General features: G+C 38.1%; 1 protein-coding gene across 6 annotated transcripts in view; it reads left to right on the top strand.

The window, feature by feature from the left end:
- arhgap23a (Rho GTPase activating protein 23a) overlaps window positions 1-24,060 on the top strand; it is a 74,596-nt gene that overhangs the window by 27,422 nt on the left and 23,114 nt on the right. For 4 of the 6 annotated variants that reach the window (XM_079611445.1, XM_079611446.1, XM_079611444.1 and 1 more), the window contains exons 1-4: window positions 10,415-11,495; window positions 17,759-17,956; window positions 20,404-20,428; window positions 22,651-22,743. In XM_079611445.1, the coding sequence (XP_079467571.1) occupies window positions 11,253-11,495; window positions 17,759-17,956; window positions 20,404-20,428; window positions 22,651-22,743 (559 nt within the window). In that variant the 5' untranslated portion in view covers window positions 10,415-11,252. Of the gene's footprint in view, window positions 1-10,414; window positions 11,496-17,758; window positions 17,957-20,403; window positions 20,429-22,650; window positions 22,744-24,060 lie in introns of those variants that run through there. The other 2 variants (XM_079611448.1, XM_079611447.1) reach the window with 1 other exon arrangement.

Raw genomic sequence — 24,060 nt, 5'->3', positions numbered from 1 at the left:
AGTTTCTGTGTTTCGTTCTGTAGCGCCGCCACAAATGGGCAGTATACATCGGGGTGCAATATGCTCTGAAAAGTGCAGTCTTCACAGATCCAGAGCACATACCACATTTGCGAATCAACGTATTAGCTTGTGCATATCATTCGACACTGTCTATAAATGTCCCTATCATCAGACAGGTCCTCAGTTATACAATGTAAAATATTTAGCCTCATCGCATACATTAAGGTCAATACCAGACAGAGAAATTTCAGGAAATAACAGTTTCCTGTCCTCCCTACTCCTAACAATCATAACATTACTCTTTGATCAAAGGCTTTAGAGGCATCAATAAAACACATAAAAATTGTGTTCACAAATCTAATCTCCTACACATATCTGTGCCATGTTTAGGTTTAAAACCAAACGGCTCATTGATGTATATGACCTATTTTTTTCAGCATTGTTCAGTATGGGATTTGACAGTTTGAGTCATAGATTTAAGTAGGCTGTTTTAATTAGACCGTAAACAAGCTGTTGGGTTTTTTCCCCCTTCTGGGCGTTTGTTAGTGAAATTGACTAGTCGGTTACAAAATTTCGTAGGCACACATCTCTACTTGAATGACAGTTGTCTTTAAATATGGATGCACTGATACTATTAAATTATTTGTGTTTTTATAGATCAACTGTAGGTGAGTTTCCGCTGAAGTGTTATGTAAAAGTAAAAATAGGGGTATGATCAATTAAATATACAATATCTACTGATACTGTATTACAATATATCTAATATTGTCTGATAACCCATGTAGTACCAATATTGTACATCCTTACTTTTAAACAGTAACACTCCAACATAGAAAACTGCATCAAGTTATTATTATAATAAAACAGCACCTCAAAATCTGCCCTATTGATCAATTATTTGGCTTATGGTTACAGGAACATCAGGAACATTTAATTTGGTGAGTTGTTGTTTGGCGTCCTGGATTGTGGAAACATTGATGGTTGCCAGGAGGCATGGCGATGGGGTGTGGTTGTTAAAGCAACTGTACTGATGTGGAATTCGGCAATGCAGAAGGGAAACCACACACACTGAAACACACCATTCACACAGGCATTAGCGTTCAGAGCCAAAGGAGGATGTATTTTTAGAGCAGAACAATTTCACAGCTGACTTAAAAGGGGTCAGTGTTCAGATGAACGCTGGTGAGGAGAATATCTTCAGGTATCTGACACATACGCAACCCATCTCAATCCCTTCAGCCCATCTAAAGCTCCTAAAAAACACGTTGTGTGATTGAGTGTTGCGTAAAGAGTGCTTGTGTTGCATTCGCTTGTGTGACTATTACATTCCCACATTTTCATTCTAATATGCTGATTTGCAGCTCTTTTTTTAAGGTTGTGCTGCCTAATATTTTTGTGGAAACCGTAATACAATTTTTTTTTAGAAGTCTTTGATGAAAAGAAAGTTCAAAAGAATAGCTATTTGAAATTGAATATTTTTTATAATGTTACAAAATATTATTTTTAATGCGTGCCTGCTGAATACATACATTTGTGTGTGTTTTTATGTACTTGTGTTCATGTCGGCACATCTGCTCTGTGTTGAGTTGCTCTAATCTCTCTGGTCTTCATGTAGAACAGGTGTGATGCCCCTTAGACTTCCTCTCATGCACGTAACTCTGATCCCATTATACACACATACCAGTTGTGTAATGATTTGACATTATTACCCTTGAAAATATATCTAATACTGTAAATGTGAATTTTGGTTTCTGCCTGGTTGTGTCATAAATCTAAAGCAGCAGCCTTTCTGCCTATAGAAAGACGTGACCTTGTGAATATTTCATGATTTCAATGCTGATTTGTTGTGTCTGCTATGAGGACATTATTTTTGAGTTATTTGTTTTATATATTTCACCTAACCCCACACACATAGGATTGTGTGATATCACAAAAAGCAAACGATACATCTGTCGACATTTAACGGATTAAATATATTCATAATTTATTAAAGGTACACTGTAACTTTTTTTTGTTCAAACAAAGTTAACAAAATTTAGATGAGTCAATACACCATCAATCCTTCTTCCAAAACGTGTTTTTGACTTACTCTGATTCACTATGGTAAGCCTATTATTGTTTATTTATATTTTAGAGCATGATGGTTTTCACAGAAAAATTGCACACATACGTCACTCGTCTGTGCGTGTCTCGTCATATTTGTTAATAGAGGAAAGTTGCTCCGTTGTATGGTGTGGGAGTGGCATAGGTTACAAGAATCAACATTGGCTTGGCTTTTTGGAGATGGCAAGAACTGAGAAATTTGAAATGTTGAGATGGTGTTTTTATTACTCAACAGGTGAGTAAGGTATTTTATTGAACAGATAAATTGCCATATGTAGCTCTCTAACAGAGTTCATTGTAAAGCATAATATGTTGTAAAGGGTCATATTCATACAGTCTCACAGAGCTGAAGCACAACCAAAACAATGATTATTCTGCAAAATGCATGCAGTTTTTTGGTTTTTAACTGCTAGAGGGCTAAAAGAATTCTGAACATATCTTTCTATGGCAAAAAATAGCAAGAGTAGTATGTTATCCGATTTCAGCAATAGCGTCCCTTTAAATAAACGTATAACATGTTTTACACATTTTTTAATGTAGTATAAAAGTAATAGTTTACCTACAAATTGTATTTCTGTCATTGTTTGACTTTCTTTCTTCTGTGAAACATAAAAGAAGATATTTTGAGAAATGTCTCAATGTTCTTTGTCCATACAGTGGAAGTCAATGGTCACCAAAGCTATTTGGTTACCAAAACACATCAAATATCTTCTTGTTTGTCCTTTCTTACATTCTTTTATGAAGAAAGAAAGTCATACAGGTTTGGATTGACATAAGAGTTAGTGAATGATGACAGAATATTACTTTTGGGGTATTATATAATATTCAAGCTTTTTTCTTGCTGCGGGTTTCAGGCTCAGCCTACTGCATTAAAACCCTTGGATATCTGAAACACTCATCGGGTTGCGCTGCAGTGCTTCCATCTGTTGGTGGTTTCATGTCACTACAACACATTGGTTTTGCTTCAGGTCTGCAGCCTATTGGTCAACGGCTTTGCTGAGGATTACAGCTAAAATTAACCAGCTTAAAGAAGAGTAGTTTTTTTACACACACACACACACACACACACACACACACACACACACACACACACACACACACACACACACACACACACACACACACTCAGGAGAGGCAGATTAAAGTCGGTCTAGACTGTGTTCTGCTATCTAATGCTCTTGGGACCAAATGGTGTTGTCAGGTCTCCTATTATCTGCTGTCTCTGTGTCGCCCTGCGCTCACTGAGGCCTCAGCTGAAACTCAATATCAGCACACTTTATACACATACAGATGTAGCTGTGTTTATTCTGTGCTATTTAATTGATTTTAGCTTTGAGCTCTCATTCATTCATACTTTAGAGGAGTTGTGTGTGTGTGTGTGTATGAATGTGGGCTGTTTCTGAAGTGACCAGCAGGGGACAGACTACATCCTTTTTTTAGGTGCATGAGTAAATATGCATGTGTGCTCTAAGTCTAAGATACTGGCATTGTGGCATATATGATGTTTTTGATATGGTTGGTTGCACTTTATTTTTTGCATTAAGCATTATTTTTGAGGGCTCTGTCAGAACAGATGCTCGACCCATGAGTTTAGTATTTGTTCCATCAGCATGTGTTGATAGATGAATCAGCCGTGTTTGTGTGTGAGGATAAGGGAGATTTATATCAGAGCATGTGCAGATCAAACATCTGCTGCTCACGTAGCTTTCACAGATCCAGTCTATTTAAACACAGGGCTCTAGTGCTGTTTGTGTTTCTAAGTTTTGGATAAAGTAACGAATGCAAAACATATCAGCATCATATCTGTGTAAAATTATTATTTTTTTTTGCTATTGGGCATTATTGGATATTTATCTGCCAAAATTGGATACTTAATTCCAATTATTTTTAGGATATAGATAATAATATAGCACTAATTAAAATTGTAGTGAGTTGATGTGCATGTAATAATATAGTTTTCATTTTCTGTTTTATACAAATTGGTATAGATAAAAAAGTTAATTATTGAAAATAATTGATTGGTTATTGGTCGTAATTCGTAAAATTGAAATGATTATTGGTCAACAACTCTTATTTGTTTCTATTTTTAGATCTCGATAGGAATGTTAACCCTATAGTATTCTTCATTTAGAAGTCACACTTGTGATCCTTTGCATCAGAACAGACCGAAGGCAATACGCATATATTAACATATGTATATATATATAGTGAATACTTTTTATTTTGTTTCAGTAATATGTATTATTTGATATTTTGTATTTTGAGGGGATTTCATGGTCTACTAGACAATATTCCAAATAATTTTCAATTAATACACTGTTTAAGTTTAAAATGTATTTAAAGGGATTTAAAATCAATGCATAAAAGGCAGATTAGTGGCATCTCGTGGGAGAAATAATAAAGTTCATATGTAATACTGTGGTGTAACCACTAGATGTCTTTATAGCCCTATACCGGTATACATATTGATATAGGACTGTGTTACTTATTGTAGGACCTGGCTGCTTATAAGAGTATTTTGCAGGCATAATTACTTGATTTTTCAGATATAATTAGGTTTTGCATTAAACATTTTGTGTGTGTCACCTACTGTAGTTCTGTACCAACATACAGACGGTTGGTCTGGGAACGCCCCGTCACGTGATGTGAATTTAGCCCGTGGGGGGAAACATCTAATTGAAATACACGGGACAATCATGCCGAAGAGTTGCTGCTGGTGTCGTTTTCTGTACCGCCAATAAACAAACAAATTATGAATTGAAGTTCTACATCCTTCCTAATAAACACACATAACCGGAAAGAAGGCCAATCGCTACGTAATGACGCGAGCCGTGAACCGTGAACCGAGAGTAGTTCGAGTCTATGCAGTCTGTGAGTTAGGGATAACTGTCAGTCCCTTGGCAAGAACTCCGTACTACTGATCACCGTTTTATAAAAGGATTAATAGTTTGAAGTGAAGCATACGTACAAGTGACAAGGTTTTATGGAGTTATAGTATGCAACATATACGAAAGTTGATTGAGTTATAGGCTAATGTTACCGCTACAGTTACCGGTACATGTCATACCTGGAGATTCAACCAGATAACAAAATATGTCTGGCGGCACCTCTGACACCTCGGGCCATTTGGTTGGGTCATTGACCCAGTTTTTAATTATATAAGGGCAATCATAACCTGCAGTTAATTTAGCAATGTACCGTTACCGGTCGGCAGGCGTCAATAGGCTTGTTTGAGATGCGCCTTGCCTCGCCTGAATTGTATGCGAGAGTAGCCGGCTGCAGTGAGGGGAGGAGTGAAAAAAGCGCAGGCAAGCCGGACAGTTCTCTCTTCTCACAGTGGATCTGACCAATGACCATGGATCGGACAGCTGTGAGATCAAAGATGGATATCGCGGGATTCACGGAATTCACGCTCGTGCACAGTGTTGGTAATAAACTGGATGTAATTTAAGTTCTATTGCTTTTATATGAAAATAAATATAATGAACAAGACACCCAAAGCACTTATTCAATCCCACTCCAAATAGGCTACGTGTTTATCAATAATTTGTTTCTTTACTACAGACGTGTTTTTATATATGGCCTATATATATATATATATATTTTTTTTTTATATATATAAAAATGACATAATGACATAATCCATAGAGATCGCACTGTCAGAGAGTTTGGGAATACTCACACATAATTTATACACATAAAAACACGAAATCAGAGTTTTAAATTCAAACATTTAAAAAAAGAACAATACATCACGGTTGTTTAAACCAATGAGCATTAAGCTGTGTCGTCAGCAAGTCGTTTCCCATCATGCTTTTGAACCGCGCAGTCGGTGGAGAGCAACTGCGCTCGACTGCAGAATCCGACAGGTGTGCCTTGCGCTCGCGAGAGATTTTTGACATACGTCAGCATGACATCAGAGCCAGGCGGAACGCAGTCGGACACATTTCTAACCGGCATGCATCTCGCGGTGATCACCGGTGATCGGTTCTGCGCAGATTTTGCTCATCTCAAACAAGCCTAATGACTCGCAATACGAGATTTTTGTCATTCAAATACACACGATGTTCGCGGTGTTTCCCCCCGCCGAGTCCACCCTCGCCACGCCAGACCACGCCCCCAACTATGACTAGATGCCGACTGTATGTACAGCATTATTTACAGTAGGTGGCGCAATGCTTTTTTTTTTTCATCTAAAATAACCTATATGGGGAGGCTGCAGACCTGGAGCCGGTAGATATAGGACCCAAACAGTTTTACGCCCCTGGCAGTTTTACGCCCCTGTTGTTCCTGATGCGCCCAGTAGGGGGATATACTGCGAAATAACTATCATTAAATCGACGCTAACACATTAATAACCCGTCCATAGACTTGAAAATTTTGTGGTTTTTGTTCATTTAAATATAAACGCTACAGTGTAGATCTGCACGGATTAAAATAGAAAAATAGATGCAGATATTCAGTCGGTGTTCACTCTCTTCACTCAGCCTACAGAAGACTTTTGTTTTTGTGAATTGAAAAATTTAAAATACACATAGTTGGATCAACTACGTGTTATGACAAGTAATGATATGACCTACTGCAGTTATAGGCCTACTCACCGTATGTTTTTATATGGAGACTAAGTGAAATATGTTGTTGTGAATTTATATAAAGTTACATTTAGATATTAACCATATTTAGACCATTAGACATACAGTAGCCTACCGTGTAATCATATGGATCCTCGATTTAATATCTGCTGTACTATTCTCTATTGATCGTCACACAGCTACAAAACAGTGTCCTACATACGTGGTAAGATAAATTTAAGCCAGATCGTCCTGAACTTTTTGGTAAATTCTGGGCAAGTTTCATCTGCATAAAGACAGAACCATCCAATGGCAAAACCTTTAAACTCAAAGGTTTCTAAAACAAATAATATCCTAGAGTCTGTTGTAAAGAACCTTTCATTTTTTATTGACAATGTAATATTGTATTGATTTGTGTAGCCTAATTCAATCTCTTTTGATGTCCGTATACCCCCTTGTTTTTTGTTTTTGTTTTTTTGCCTCTTCTCACTGTTAATGTCTGTATCCTTTCATTTGCAATACAAAATAAATTAATTAATTAATTAAAAAAAAGATTAAAACATACCTCAATTCGTTTCGCTGTACAGTCTCCCCCTACTGGACGCATCAGGAACAACAGGGGCGTAAAACTGTCAGGGGCGTAAAACTGTTTGGGTCCTATATCTACCGGCTCCAGGTCTGCAGCCTCCCCATACTCAAAATAACTGAAGATCGCAAGAGGTTTTAAATTGATATAATAAACGTTTCTGTCAGGACCAATATCGTCAAATACGATTGAGCAATTAGCATACAGTTTGGATTGGCGGTATGGTCTGGGCGATAACTCCCTGCGCATGCATGCAGCCTAGCATGGATGTAAGAGCAGCAATAACCCCCCTCGTGGTAAACAGAACAGAACCAACATACATGCAAATATAATAAATTCAAAATTGTAAAGTACAACATAATTCAAGCCAAGGGGAATCAAAATGCCACACTGACTGACGAGAGTAACGTTAATTAGGCTAGCTCCTGAGAAACGCGATAGCTGCTGATCATTTACTGAAGGAGCTTACAGTGATAGGCGTCGTATTCCTTCCTATAGGTAGACGTGGATCAGCTGAGAGTCAGCTGATGCGAGCTTGACTAACGTGACCTGCCAGAACTGACGGTACGCTTGATTTTTGTTATTACTCCCCTTTGCTTTCTGGGCTTTAAAGGGATAGTTCAGCCCAAAATAAAAATGTTGTCATCACTTACCCTCAAGTTGTTCCAACCTGTATGATTTCTTCTGATGAACACAAGAATGTTGTTAATAAACACTTGACAAATGTAAATGACAAATGTAGCAAATGTAACTAGAAACTTAATAGCAACTTATAGTTGAAAAAAAATTATATGGAAGTCAACGGGGCCCATCAACTGTCTAGTGACCAACATTCTTCAAAATCTTCTTTTGTGTTCAGCAGAAGAAAGAAATACAGGTTGGAACAACTTGGGGGTGAGTAAATTATTGCATCATTTTCATTTTTGAATGAACTGTCCCTTTAAAAGAACAGTATCTGAGCAATTACATTTTCATCTGGAATTGTTGACAAATGAATGTGGATTGCATAGCTCAGATAATTTCATACGGGAGGGAAATTTGATGGGAAAGGAGTTCATATTGACTTTAAATCGCAGACTTTTTGTGTCTTTGACAAATCTGGCTACTGAGTGAGATCTCATTTACTGTGAGAATTTGTGCTTATTGTTCTGTTTAGTAGTTCATACAGCGGTGAGGAAAAGGAGGATGCGCTTCAGGTTAGACTGCAGGAAGTCTTGAGATTCATATTTAATTACTAGAGCGTACAGTATGTGTCTTCAATCCTCAACACACCTCAGGCATGTGTGTGTGTTTGCTCCATTAAAGTTTTCAATAAATATTCATTTATAATAACACAAAAGGATATTCAACATCATACATGTCTTCTGTGCATTTAAATATAAAAAATGTGGCATAGGCTATATGTGATTCACCGTGACTTGTGACATATATGTGATTCAGCCTATTCATGACACCTTGACATTACGTGATAAACTGTGTGTGTTGTGTTTCCTGTATTGTGTACATGTTCTGGCTGTATGTTGCCGTGCCGGTACACGTTTAACAGTGCGGCAGGTGAAACCAGTCCGTCCTCATTTGTAACGGATCTCAGGTGTGTGTGTGTGTTTAGTGGAGTTGAATGAGACGGAAATGCCAAATGTCTCACCGATGGCCAGCTGCCTGCCCCTCTCACACACACTGGAGGCCTGCCTGTTGGGTGAGATTTTCCACGTGTGTGTGTGTGTGTGTGTGTGTGTTAGTGTCACTGTCAATATGTGACCTGATAGATGATATGTTACTGTGCATGTCTTGTGTTGTGTTGGTGTGTGTTGTTTTAGCAGCTGTTTTAGTCTGGCCTCAGAGAGCAGCTGCAATGAGGTGTCTGGCACCCTGTTTTTGTCTGCCATTCTGGGTTTTCTCTCAGTCTTTTGTTTTTTCTTTCTCATAGTGGTCATTCCTCCCTCCATATGTGTTTTTTTATTTATTTGTGTCCTTTTTAGACTTCTTTTAGGCTCATTGTGTTTGCTAGCGGAGCTATTATTTTGCTCTTTCTCTGAGGGGACTTTTAGAGAGCGGGGTTTTTGCAGTGCTCTGTTTTGCAGACACACACACACACACACAGTCGAATGGTCTTTCAGAGCTGCTCGGGGCTCTGGCGGGTTTCAGCAGAGCTGCAACTTGTAGTTGGACTACATGGACTTTTTTAGTGCTGTCAGAGGCCTTAGAATTAGTTTTTTTGTTCATGTCTTTTGTCTGATGGAACAAAGGATTGAATGAAAAAAGATGAAAATGAATTGAAAGATTAGATAAGACAGAAATCTGAGAGCTCTGATGGGGAAAAAGGCAAACGTTTTGCGTGCCAGACGGGGATGAGGGCTGATGGGAGAGACTGCAGAAATGACAGTGATAAAGAAAGAGAAGGTGCGAGAGGAATATGAATGGCAAGAAGAAAAACAAGCCTTATTAAATCATACTACAGTTTAGGATTTATGTTTAATTACACATTTAACTTTTATAAGATTTTTGGACATTTTCGACTGATTTCTTCCCCCTCCTCAATCTGAGTGATTGAAAAATTGGTGACTTTTTTGAGATATGCAATCTGAACATTCAAACTTTATTCAATGACTCTAAGTTGGCTGAAAAAAATACAAATCTTATTTTTATTTTTTAAAGCTTAGTAAGGTTAAATAGCCAATAGGCTTTAGTTACATTACAGGCAGGAAAGGGATGTTCTGAAAATGAGTACCGGTAGCTGTTAGTATTAGAGGGTTGGACATTCTCATTCTAGAGAGCATCTGATTGGACAGAACTCTGTGCAGTGCAGGATGAGTCATCCAGATTTACACTGAGTTTTCCTGAAGAAAAGCAATTTAAATTTTAAATGTGCTAAACAATGTTCATTTTATATGTGCTAAAAGTTGATTTTTGGATTTTAGGGGTAAAGTATCTTGAATAGTGATAGTATAATTCATATACATGGTGCCTCAACGTTAACAGGCATGGACTAAAAGCCACAAAACTTTCATTTAGATTTTATAGGGCATTTAAAAAGAGTAGAAATAGGCATAAATAGGCATACGAGTTTGCGAGTGAGATAAAAAATAACTTGTGAGCAGCAAACAGATACAGACAGGAAGGAGTGATAAAGAGAAGGATAACTGAATGAGAGAGAGAGTGCGAGAGAGAGCAAGCAAAAGAAAAGCAGGAGGGCCGGCCCACTCATAGTGACAGAGAGCCGGAGTTTAGAGCTTGTCAGGAGATGACAGAGGAGAGAGAGAGAGAGAGAGAGAGAGGAGCTGAATGGTTCAGAAAGTGAAGGAATAGAAGAAAAAAGACTGAAGCAGAGTAAGAGGGGGAAAACTGATGCGTAAAAAAACTTGGATTTAATTATTTTTTCCATCCAGCAGCCGGATTCCCTGGATCTACGCCTTGCCAGCACTGCCACGTGCTCGCCGCACACACACACACACACACACACACACACACACACACACACACACACACACACACACACACACACACACACACACACACACACACACACACACACACACACTCACGTATTTCAGGGACTGCCAGACAGGGGTATGTGGCTGCATCCTGGTTCGCTCTCATCTCTGGATATGCCTCTGTGGTTGTAACACTCGTCTGCGTGCGTGAGCATGGGAGGTGCGGAGCTCATTGATGTGATATGGAACTATTAGTTTAACTCCAGAATCCTTTAAGAAAATTCACCAGCATGGATTAACAAAATATGAGGAGATTTGGGCATGTTCAACAGACGCCACATCTGGAATTTCTCCTCTCTTTGGGAGAGGATGGACACATCTTTAACTTGACTTGTAGTGTTTAACATTTTCCTATCTCCGGTTGGCCAATTCTTTAAAAAAAAATTTCTTTAAAAATTTTCTTCTTTTTTTTTTTTACATCAAAAGGTCTTAATGGTTCTTTTGTGAATGCGACTCGTCCTCTTGTGAGGCCTTGCACACTCCCGTGCGTGTTTATGTGTGATGCGGTCAGCGGGTCAGGTGCCGTTGGTGATGCCCGCTGTGTGCCCGCGTGTAGAGGGTATGGAGTGGAGTTTTCGGGATGCGGTGGGGGTGGACTGCAGCTCTCCAGAACCTCGCTGTATCTGGGTGGCGGTTTTACAAGGGGATACACCACAAATGAATGTTTCGAAAAATGACACTTCTGAAAGTACAAATGGCATCAGTGCCACAAGAGCAATGCTGAGACGCTCACAGACCTGCAGGGTAAGATGTTTTATATATATATGTGTGTATGTTTGTGTGCGTGCGTGTGTAGAGAGAGAAAAATAGCCTGATGTAGTTATTAAAAGGCTTGTGAAAAACCTGTCTCACTAGGGTCAGAAATTGAAAATGTCCACCAAAAAACTCCCAAAATATTTAAAATGGGGACAAAAATGCCATTAGTTTTGTTCTTTAAATATTTGTGCTGTGCTGTGTGTGTTTTTTAATAAGGTTTGGGAAAAAAATTCCCTCATGAAGGTTAAAAAAAAGGTAAATTTCAGGGACCAACATTTTTATTGGCACTTAAAGCTGTTATTTCTGACACTGTTTCTTACTTCCATTTATATCCCGATACTTTTAACCACAGAGAGAGTGTAGTGGGAGGTCAGATACTCTAATTAGAAAGTAGGGGCACCAGATAAGGGGTTATAAAGACCCTTTGGGTGACTGTGTTGTTTGTGTGTGTGTTAAACGTGGCTTTGCTTCAAGCACCTAGATTATAGGATATAGTTAGGGAATGTCTAGGTCTGTTGTGTATATGAGAGTCTATTTGTGTCTGTGATTGTTCTGTCATGTGATCACACACTTTAAGATGTTTGCAAGACATATTCTCTGGAATGTAAGGAGGGAATAGTGTGGAATGGGTTGGGATATTCTTCAGAATTATACATACAGCTGTCGGCCAGACACACTCTCATATGAGACAGTAACCCAAACCAAACTCAACCGCTTTGAAATATGTGTGGTTGTGCTGCCCTTTCAGTTGGATTAACTACTCCAAATCCTCCTAAAAAAGCAAACTGTGTCACCATGTTTGAATAACCATCAGAGGTGAAGCCTACCATTCATTCCCACTGAAAAAAACGGAAACTGTCTCTAGAACAACCTAATCTGTTAATGAATGCTTAGGCGAGGAGTCATGTTGTTTCAATTAGACCCGCCTGTATTTAAATGAAGCTGCTGGGTTTCATTCAGATTTACTGTAGGACTTAATTCTCCAGTTTCCTTGTTCAGTGTCGTTCATCTGTATGTTTCTTTTGGGTTATTTGGCTGAAACAGAAGGTTGCCAGGTGGTGTACTTTAGCAAGGCTGTGTTAAAATACACAAGCTCTGGAGGTGCATTGCAGGGTTACTGAACGTTTGGCCAGGATGGACTCTAGATGATACACACCACATTTTGTGTGAATCACACCAATGATCTCAGACAAAAAAAGAAAAGGAAATTCAAAATTTCAAAATGGTGGACACCGGACAGGAACATATTAGAAGGTCTAAACAGGAATGTTAATACCAGGACATCATTATTTAAATTAATGTGTAAACGTACTCTTAATAGCACTACGTGTGGCCAATTGTCATAAAATTTGTTATACAGCCTTGTTATAACAATATGCATATACATACCAAATTTCATAATGATAACCCATTTGCATTTAAAATGATTGACTTCTGATTTTTTTTAAACTGATTTATCCAGAAAATGTTGACAGAGTCAGAATTTATAGCAAAGAAACTCCATGCTAAATTTTAATTTCCTCAATCAAACAGAGTCATGAGTACCTTTCGTTTATGGTATATATATTGGTAGAATTTGACTACTTTTAACTAAGTTTACTAAATAATAAGAATGTCAGTGCAAATACCTTTGGTGCTTGGACCCCTTAAGCAGTCAGTTAGCAGACACGACCCTAAGTGATTTAACATAGACTTAAGGACAATCCCCCTGGATCAACCTGGGTTTGGATGACTTGCTCGAGGGCACAATGGTGAAAGCTAATGTATCAGTTTTGAACCTGCAACCTTTCAGTCACCAGTTCAAATATTTACCACTATGGCATACCACTCCAGCAACGTAAAATTAGCTGATTCGAAACATTGATATGGTTAACTAAAACCATGACAGTTATTACATAACAGTTATTTTATGAAATAAAGCTGAAATAAAATGTCATCCATGATATGCATCACAGTAATTCAAGATGTCTATTTAGTACATTATATGGTCATCTTATGCTTACAAGCATGTAGAGTGTAAAATTATTAAATATTAAATATTAAAATCGTACCCTGCTTGATACAAGTACATTCATTCATATTCCCTGCAGTTCTGTTTATTTTTTAGTCCTGGATTCAAACATTGCTGTAAAGGTGGAAAACCCTGTTTAACGGAGTTCCAGCGGAACTGAAAGAGCTGACAGACAGGTTTAAACACACACACACACACACACACACACACACACACACACACACACATACACACACACACACACACACACACACACACACACACACACACACACACACACACACACACACACACACACACACACACACACACACACACACCTCTTCTCAGTCGTATGTGTGTGTGTCTGTGTCTGTGTGTTGCAGTCATAGGGCAGGGTGTCAGGGATTAAACACTCAACATTAATTACGCTCAACTTTTCAGCAGGATCACCCACTCAGCTCTTTGGAGTGTATTGTTTCTGGCGACTGTCTGTGAGCATGTGTACGTAAGCATAGCCTGCCAATAGAGGACTCGAGACATAATAAAACACTCATCAAATGAGGTATTTGAGGACATTAAGCTATATACATTCATAAGTCAATGTCCACATTAAGTTTCCCATTCTTTCCCTGATTTATGACCAAATTACCCTGAATCAACGCTAGAAACACGTCACCACCAGAGAAAAATGTGTCGGGTATGTGTTAACCCATCATCAGCTGGTCATAAACTATGACCTCAGCCTAACTTCTAGCCTGAATGAATGTTGGATGTTATCAGAGGACTTTCTAGTGCACAACACTAGTATGATTTTAACAGATGAAGCAGATAGTTTGACATTTTCATTTATATACTTTTGTCTTTTTTCCATAAAAAAAATATCCTACGATAAGACAGACATTTACTTTAGATGTAAAATTGAATAAGATATTAGTACTCGACTTCAGAGGTTATATCCAGAATTATATGAATAATACAACATAATAATACAAATTCCCAATGGTCTGTAAAAAAATAAACTTAATTCAAGATATATTCCCTAATACCAAGATATTATTTTATATTTACCTATTATCTTAAATTGTGTTGCTTCTCAAGTAAATCACCTATTTTTACTGTAAAATGGGACAAAAAATATATTTATCATTAGATCTTTGTACATCTTCTGGCTTGCAACATGTCAGTAAACTTCTCAAAAGCTTGAGGATTTAAAGGGATAGTTCTCCCAAAAATTTAAATGTTACTCACCCTCAAGTCATCCTAGGTATATGACATTCTTCTTTCAGACGAAAACAATCGGAGTTATATAAAAAAATGTCCTGGCTCTTCCAAGCTTTATAATGCCAGTGAATGGCCGTTTATGTTTTGAAGTCCATAAAAAGTAATCCACGCAGCCCTGGGGGGTTAATAAAGGCCTTCTGAAGCGAAGCGATGTGCTTGTATAAGACAAATATTCTATTTAAAACTTTATCGACTAAAATAACTAGCTTCGGCAGACGGCCTACGCAAGTCGACTTACGGCAAAAGAGTAACACTTGACGATGTAAGACGTATGATGTAGGAGTAGCGTAAGCTTTGACGTTTCTCGCGGTTCAAACAAACTCAAGTTTCTCCGACATTTCTCTTTAAAAATTTGTGAATGGTATGTGTCAGGTCAAGTGTTACTCTTTCGCCATAAATCGATGCGTACGGCCGTGTGCCGGAAGCTAGTTATTTTAGGCGATAAAGTTTTAGCCGTGTGGAATGGATTACTTTTATCATGGATGGATGCACTTTTATGGACTTCAAAACAGAAACTGGCCATTCACTGGCATTATAAAGCTTGGAAGAGCCAGGGCATTTTTTTTTTTATATATAACTCAGATTGTATTCGTCTGAAAGAAAAATGTCATATACACCTTGGATGACTTGAGGGTGAGTAAATCATGGGCAAATTGTTTTATTTTTGGGTGAACTATCCCTTTTTAATAGGAATGTTCTTGTTCTTGGAGAACATTGGAGGTGTCTCTGACGTCACAGAGATTAGTTTGAGTTTAGTACTTGGTTTACCTGGAGAATCACGTTTCCAATCCATTAGAAAGTCAGTGATGAAGAAACATACATGATAATGGAGGAATGTGGAGGAAAAGTGTAATGCTTTAAATGGTTGGACATTACTGGACCAACATGTGTGCATGTGTTTGTGTGTACACTTGTGTGGGTAATAACAGGGTTTGGTATTCTCAGTGCCGGGAGGAACCTTGTGGTCGAAACCTGCGTGTTGGAGCCTGTTGGAGACTCTCTTTCTCTTTCTAAAGCTAGCCTTTCCGTCTCTGTCTGAACATGTCCTGGCTTAACGGTAAATGTTATGGAATTTACACATGCCCCTGTACATTCATTCTGTCACTTACACAGCCTTATTGTGTCATTCACTTTTATTTGTCTCTCTAATCCATTGAGCAGGCCCACGCGCGCATGAACTTTGCAAAAAGCTCTGAAGAATTCAAGTGGAGAAAGACAAGTCTCTTAATATCTTAGCTTCTCAAGTAAATGTATCTTATTTTAAATATTTTTAAACTCTTGTGTTTGTTCATTAAATGGTTTACATTGTTTTCAGTCATCAATACACCTCAGTTATGTTAAATGTGAAGTGGATAGATCCATATTTTCAAAAAATCACTGCAGACAATTTGTGAATGTCTTTTCACTCTTTCTTTACTTCTCAAAATACAAGAGGGATAATTCACCCAATATAAATTGGGTGGTTCCAGACCTGTATGAATTTCTTCCATAAAACAGTAATAGAAATTAGAAGTTTAGCAGAATGTTCTTGCTGCTCTTCTCCATATAATAAACCCAAAGTGATTCCAAAAATTGGTCATTCAATGGAATGGATTGGAATTGAGGACTGTATTCACCGAAAATTGTGACTAAAAAATGACTTGGCCGTTTTCATTGTATGCAAAAAGTACAGTTTGAACATTCTGCCTAATTTCTCCTTTTTTGTTCCACGGAGGAAGTACATCCATTCAGCTTTTGAAGACACAAGGGTGAGAATGTTAATTTCTGGTTGAACTATCCCTTTAATAAGGGAAAAGCCAATTAAACAAAAACATTACATCATTCCACACAATATGCGGGACTGTTTAAAAGGAGCATTACCATTTGTCTATATGTGTGTGTTCATGCGTGCAAGTTTGTAAGAGTGCAAGTGAAAGAGAGAAGGTTCAGACATTAAGCCCAGCCAAATGAAAACAGCGTGTGAGTCAGAAATAGAGTGAGAAACAGAGAGGGGGTGAGCCTGCGGTCGGTGTCAGGACCGCTGGATTACAGACTAGGACTTCTGCTGAGTCCAGAGAGAAGTGAGGAGTAACGGGAGGTGAAGAGCAGAGATTTGAGATGTACATGTCTGCTTTGTATAAAATGAGTTGGCAACAACGACAACAAAAAATCCCCTTCTGTTTATATATGTATATAGCGACTGGCATCGTCCTTGGGGAACTTCCTGCCCTAACCAGATACTTCCTGTTATAGTAAAACCACAGGGCTGGTGAGGTTGTTGATTTTAGGTTGGAGAGGAAAGAGGTATTTTCTTGCAAAACTAGGGGAATGATTATGTCACCTTTTAAATAAAACTCCACCAAATACCTCTTTTGTCCCAGTTATCAGGGTATTATTTTATTTGATTTCTGTAGAGATCCTTGGCCTTTATCCCTACTATCTAATAAGAAATGTTCCTGTAAGTGGCCTCTAAGAATTCCTCAGAGAATGTTGGCATCACAAAAATGACATCACGGTTACCAAATGTGAAATGTTTCCCTTGCCCTCCCCCTTTTAGTCACTTTTCCTCACATACCCACGTCTTGTTTGCACAGGTGGCGTAAGTAGACTGACAGTTGGGATGGTCATTTGGAACAACAGGGTGTTATTTCTTGCAATTATCTGCCAAGAGTATTCACCAATTATCACATTAAATGTGATGTGTTCATCAACACAGATGCAGTTCATTTACAATTATGCATTTGGCAGACATTTTTATCCAACACGACTTACATTGCTCTCAAGGTATACTTTTACATTTGATCAGTTCTTGCTTTCCCTGGGAATCAAACCCATGACCTTGGCATTGCTAGTTCCATGCACTACTGTTTGAGCTACAGGAGAGCTTTTGCATTAGATACATGTTCTGTGACATGTAATCCCAATGGAATAGTAGTTTTGGACTGTGCCTATCAATGGCGAATGTCTAATTTCAAATATCTCTCTGTGTTTCCTCCAGGCAAAGGGGTGGAGAGATGGGACCTCTTCCTCCAGTGAGAACCCTCGGCCGGTGGTCCGGAGCGGGGCAGATGGGTTGGGCATGTCCTGGCAGGGTCCACGTACACTGCTGCTACAAAAGAACTCCCAGGGCTTTGGTTTCACGCTACGTCACTTCATCGTTTACCCGCCAGAGTCTGCCCTGCACACCAGTTTCAAGGTGAGGATGCCTGCCAACAGTCAAGACAATAAGACAAAACTCAACAAACTGTCTTGGTCTTAACTTAACTTAAAAGTAGTTTAGTAGTGCTCATTCAACCTTCAAGGCCTTCTATCTTAAAAAAAAAAGTTCTTATGAAGAACCATTTGCAATATTCTATCCCTGGTTCCACCTGACCAAGTGTCGATGAGCAAGACACCTAACCCCAGCTACTCCCGACGAGCTGGATGGCGGCTTGCATGGCTGGCACCGCCGGCGGTGTATGAATGGGTGAATGTGAGGCAATATATAAAGCGCTTTGGTGGCCATGGGGTCTGTTAAAGCGCTATATAAATGCAGTCCATTTACCATAAAAAAGTTTTTTTTCTTTTTTTTTAACTTTTTTTCTTTTACTTTCTCCTCTATTCTATCTAAAAAAAAAAATACTACGTTAGATTGAACAGTGAAGGGTCATAGCACTTACATACTGTTGTCCAACTACTGCTAGTTTAATTGCTTCTATTGTTTCTCATTTGTAAGTCGCTTTGGATAAAAGCGTCTGCTAAATGAATAAATGTAAATGTAAAAAGACACATTTTTGCCATCAGAATCTAAAACCCCTTTTGTTTTAACAGGAACTTTACTTTTAAGGGTTTAAGCCACACTAGCAATAGGGGTTGGACTTGACCTCAGAGACCTCAGAGCCAGACTGGCATCATTTTTCCTATTCTTTTTCTATTCTTTCTCTGTCTTATTAAATGTTGTAAATACAGTTGGCATAAAGTGTCTTTGTCCGTTTTATGTTATAAACAGGGCATATACTATCATTCAATAATTTGGGGTCAGTAAGATTTTTTTTGTTGAGAAATTAATACTTTCTTTCAGCAAAGCGTGCATTAAATTGATCAAAAGTGACAGTAAAGGCATTCATAATGTTACAAAAATTTCAGTTACAAAAAAAACCCGATGTTCTTTTGAACTTCTGGAAAATAAATGTATCAAGATTTCCAAACAAATAATAAGCAACAGGATTCTGAAGGATCATGTGACACTGAAGACTGGGGTTATGATGCTGACTATATATTACAATAGAAAACAGTTATTTAAAATTATAATAAAATTTAACAATATTCACTGTTTTTACTGTATTTTTGATCAAATAAACGCAGCCTTGGTGAGCAGAAGAGACCTTAAAAATCGGACCAATCGCAAACTTTTGATCGGTAGTGTATATTATTGAGAGCGGGCTATAGATGTTTGAATGGTGTGTGTGTGTGTGTGTACATGATGATGGAGAAACAAAGGCCCATTATGATTGGTCTATATGGCATCTCTTCTCTGAGCAGCTGCTGTTTGCTTTTCTTAGTCAAAAGACCTATTTTGTGTTTGACTGGTACCACACGCACTCTGAGCTGGGCTGGGCCGTACCAGGGCTGCTGGGACAATGTGTTCTGGTCCATTCTGTTCTTCACTGTTCCCAGTGTCCACATGGTCACATGACTGTGTGCCTCTCTCCATCTGTCACCACATCAGCTTCTAGTTAATGCACACGTGGACTTACATTTTGATCTGTGGGTTGGATGCTGATTATAAACCTTAAAGTTGTGGTCACTGTCCGTCACTCCCTACCCATCTGTTTGCCCCCCCTGTCTGTCTTTCTCCCGGGACGGCAAAGCCTCAGTATTGTGTGAGTTTGTTAGGAATGAGCCCAGTCAGCGCAGACTAAACATTGGGCTGCCCACTTTAAACTGCCTGATCAGCGTTGCACGTGTGTGTGATTTGAGCCTCTGCTTTGCAGTCTGGTTATTTTGTGAAGGTTGTGCTTGTGTGTTATCTTAACTGTGTCTGTTGTAAATAAAGATGCACAATGAATATTATGAATACTATGTCATTTCCAGCACAGATGGAAAGATAAATGTGGTTGCGGCTCTTCTTGGGAAGGTGTGTTTATGTATGTTTGTGGCTAAAAGCAGCAAATTCACTGTTAGAAGGGTCCATATTCCCAGTGCTGACCTCTAGTGCTGAGACAGAGTCAGGGCTGATATCACTGTGGTTCATTTAGACAGTATAAAAATAAAGTAGATGTGCAGACTCAGTCCTCATCCTCAGTCATTGTAATTGCATGGAAATGAGTCAGTAACCAGCATATTTGTTCAAAATGTCTCCCTTTGCCTTCTAAGAAAGGCATATTGTTTTTTTTTAATGTGACACAAGGATGAGGGAAAAAATGACAGAATTAAAATATTTGGGTGAAACTAAAACTTTAAAAAGCTTGATGAACACTTTTTGTTAAATACTCCAAGACTCCACTAGTATTTCTATTTTATGATTACTTTAAGTACTTATTACAGAGGATAATAACTCACTTAGGTATTGTGTCTTTTGTAAATTACTATTAAATAATTTAAGTTTAAGGCCATCTAGTTATTTTGCAATGATCTAACTCTCCTCTTATTGTTTCCTGTTAGGATGAAGAGAATGGGAATGGAAAGGGTGAGTCTACCTTTTTATATTTCTTTGTTTTTAAAAAGTCTCATTCACATCGTTTGAATTGCAGTCATTTTAACTAATTTCTTATAATTTGAAGATTTGTCACTCATCTTCAAAATTATGAGTTGACTAAAATTGGTGTGTCACTTGATGAGCACTTTGTTTTTCTCATTTTTCTGTGTTACTTCCTCTTACATTTATTATCATCTCTCATCTCTCAGTGATTAATCTGAGATTAAATTGTGGCATAAGCAATTTAGTGTCACATGGTCAATGATGAGGGAATTTTGTTGCATTGCACCCCCTAGAGCAAGTTTACATTCATGCACACTAAAGTTGCCCATCTGCATTCAAATCAGTCTGGTTTAAGCAGGGTTACAGGAAGGAGCACAACTGATATGAGATGTATACCATATCATTTCCAAGTTCTGTCATATGAAAAATGTTTCATCATTTCCATATCATATCAGATATCATATCGCAGTACTATACCAATGTACTTGTACATGATTTAATAGTAAACAGAAAAATTAAATGCATGTTCAGATATCCAGTTTTTGATCATTTTCATGACGCCCAGAATATTTTGTGGTATATTATTTGAACATGCAATATATCAAAAGAAAGATCAGAGCCTCTGCTTTAAAAAAAGTTTTATTTTCTAGCTTAATGCTATTTTTTTTTATCAACACTTTAATGTAGGTAACTTTCATTAAAGAAAAGATTTTGAACAAAAAGCTTAGCTTTTTCCCCCAAAGACAGCAACTTGCATAAGCAATGCTTTTATCGTTTGTTTCTACTCCTTTCCTGCCTGTGTTTTGATCTGGAGATTCTCGCGTAATAGCGCCCACCTACTGCATAACGCTGAAAATGAGGAAAGCCGGAAAATTCTGTCAATGGCGGCGAAGCTTTGTCTTATAAATTATGGAAAATTCAGTCCATGGCAGAGAAAGAGTTAAATTATTTGAAGGAATTATTTAAATAAAATAAAAAAGGTTTGAATGGATGACTCACTCATAAATACTTCACTTTTTCATTACCGGATGAATCAACATCCAGAAAACAAATCTCTGGAAGTAATGATCACAATCATTTAATGATTAGGCTAATTGTGCAGAAAGGGATGATAAAGGATGACTTTACCTGATATGAAGTGCACTACAAACACGAGCCTCTTTGATTTTAGCATTGCCCCAGTCTGCCCGTTTAATAGCTTGCAGACACAGATGTCGTCTTTTTTTTGGTAACGGATGAGATCCTGCAGGAATCCTGAAAAACTTGACTCCACAACTGGTGCGATTTTCACAGTCCACGACGCAACAAGTAGGCATTTTTTTCTTGACGAGAAATTCTCTGGTAAACACACAATTCAATGAGATGGAATGAACTTTCTGACCCTGACCTGCCCACTGCGAATTTTCCTGTGACGTCAACCTTGAAGGGGTCTATAGAGGTGCACAAAAACACACACGCATCTACACACAGTCCACACACAGATTTGTGAAATGAAAGCTGCTTTTGACAGATTATCTGATGAAATAAGACCGGTATTGATACTACAGAAACCCCAAAGTTACTAGATAAGTTTAGTATTACTACCTTAACCTGTTTGTTGACGGTAACTGTCTGTCCTCATCTTATCATGTCATCATGATGAGACACTGGCATCAGTATGAGCAAAACACATTCCTCAGTGCCAATCTAAACATCTGTGTATGTGTTTCTCAGTGAACGCAGTGAAGTCCACTAGTGAAACGATTTAGTTTTTGCCCCCCTAATCTTTATTTCGTTTTAAAAAATGTTTTTTTTTTTTAAGAAAAGAAAACAACAGTACTGTGAATTTAAATTTAACTGATAAAGTACTGAAAAACTATGAAGTGAATATATATATATATATGTATCTTGAGCTTCAATGGAAGAGCATCTACCAGTAACTGTCTTTATGAAGTGTCACATGATCAATCTCATTTACTTATGTAAAATAGTCAAAATCTGAAATATTTTGTACTCATTTTACATCATAATGGTCATCAATATTTAAAAAAATTACATAATCTTTACGCATTTTCATAAAATGTATTAGATTTTGAATCCCAGATTTTTTTTACAGGGTCGTATTTAGAGCCACTGTAGTGTCTTCTGTTTTTGTACAAACTATGAATGTACTATGTGCTGTGTATTTGTCTATGGTTTTGAACAGGGTTGTGTTTGTGTGTTTGGTGCAGGGCTTCATCGGAGTTGTCTGGAGCCCATGGACACCATCTTCGTTAAGAATGTGAGGGAGAAAGGCCCCGCCCACCAGGCCGGCTTGTGTACAGGTAAAAGAGAGAAGAAAACTGTGTGTGCAGCTCAAATGATATGTTCATAGAAACGACATGACATCAGACTAATGGCCCGTTCACTCCAATGTTCACACAAATGTTTGGTATGAAAATTCGTTGCAGGAAACATTTTAATTCCAATGAATAGCTGTTAATGTGTCTGTTCAGAGTCGGACTGATACAAACGTCTGATACAAAAAAAAAGAGGGGTTGTAATTTCCATCTAACTATGATTTGGGGATTTGGAAATGTTATCCAGTGTTTTGTTTTGTATGGTGTACTGTAATTGATGGTATGTGTCTTGATTGCCCAAGACAATTTTTTTCTAAAAGAGACCAAAAAGATTAAACTAAACTATAAAGAAAACTGGCCGACGAATAAGATTCACATTTTTGTTCACATGCCCAGAGCCGCTGGTGTTACATAAAACTAAGACTTGGTGGCCCTCGTGAACAGACTTATTTATTAAGAGATCGTGAATAGCAGAGGAAGAATCCAGATCCGACTCTCTTGTCTCTGTACTCTTGTATTGTTGTTGTTTTTTAAACATCATAGCAAATACAAAATTCAGTACGAAAATCTGAATGGCTGCTTGAAAACTTTTCTTCTCTGTGACAAGCGAGTGTCGGAAACAGGAATTTGCATCGTTTTTTTTGTGTGTACCTGTTCTTCTATAAGCACCATCTACTGTCAGAGAATGAATTAGCATTTTCATTCAGCTCATCTGTATTTTTGTTTTAATCATTTTTTTTGCACATTGGTCTGAACAGACAAATCACATATGATGATTGGACCAAATTCATGTTGGAGTGAGAAGGCCTTGAGTTTTTCAGTTTCACTAAGTTAACTAGGCGGTGCAAACCTCACATAACCCTGAAATTCAATGGAAAGTCAAGATAACTAGTTGTTGTTGTGCGTGTGTGTGTGTGTGTGTGTGTACACGGCTTTGCGTGCACAATGATTTTAGCTTTGATAATACCCACCCGGTGCACTCATGTGCACACATATGTGATCTCTTGTTATGACTTGCCCATTTAACTCGATGATGATCTGTTTCTTCTTTAGCGCCCATCACAGATTCACAGGAATGTGTCTTATTATGTCACTATACTAAGACAGTTTTGAAGCGCTGCTATGGCATGACACTTGGTCATGCTTCCTGTGACTAAACATGGATGGTCCACTTTACTCTAACTGTGTTCAGACAAACCGAGAGAGTCTATGAACAGAGTAAATTTGAACTTGAGAAAGAAACTAAGAAACTGTTTTCTTTACCTGCTTTCATGCAAGAGTGTAGTATGTTTGCCATATTTG

Source organism: Phoxinus phoxinus, assembly GCF_949152265.1.
Source record: "Phoxinus phoxinus genome assembly, chromosome: 1".
Lineage (NCBI taxonomy): Eukaryota > Metazoa > Chordata > Actinopteri > Cypriniformes > Leuciscidae > Phoxinus > Phoxinus phoxinus.
The sequence above is the reverse complement of the archived record's forward strand: the minus strand, read 5'-3'. Positions and strand labels throughout refer to the sequence as shown.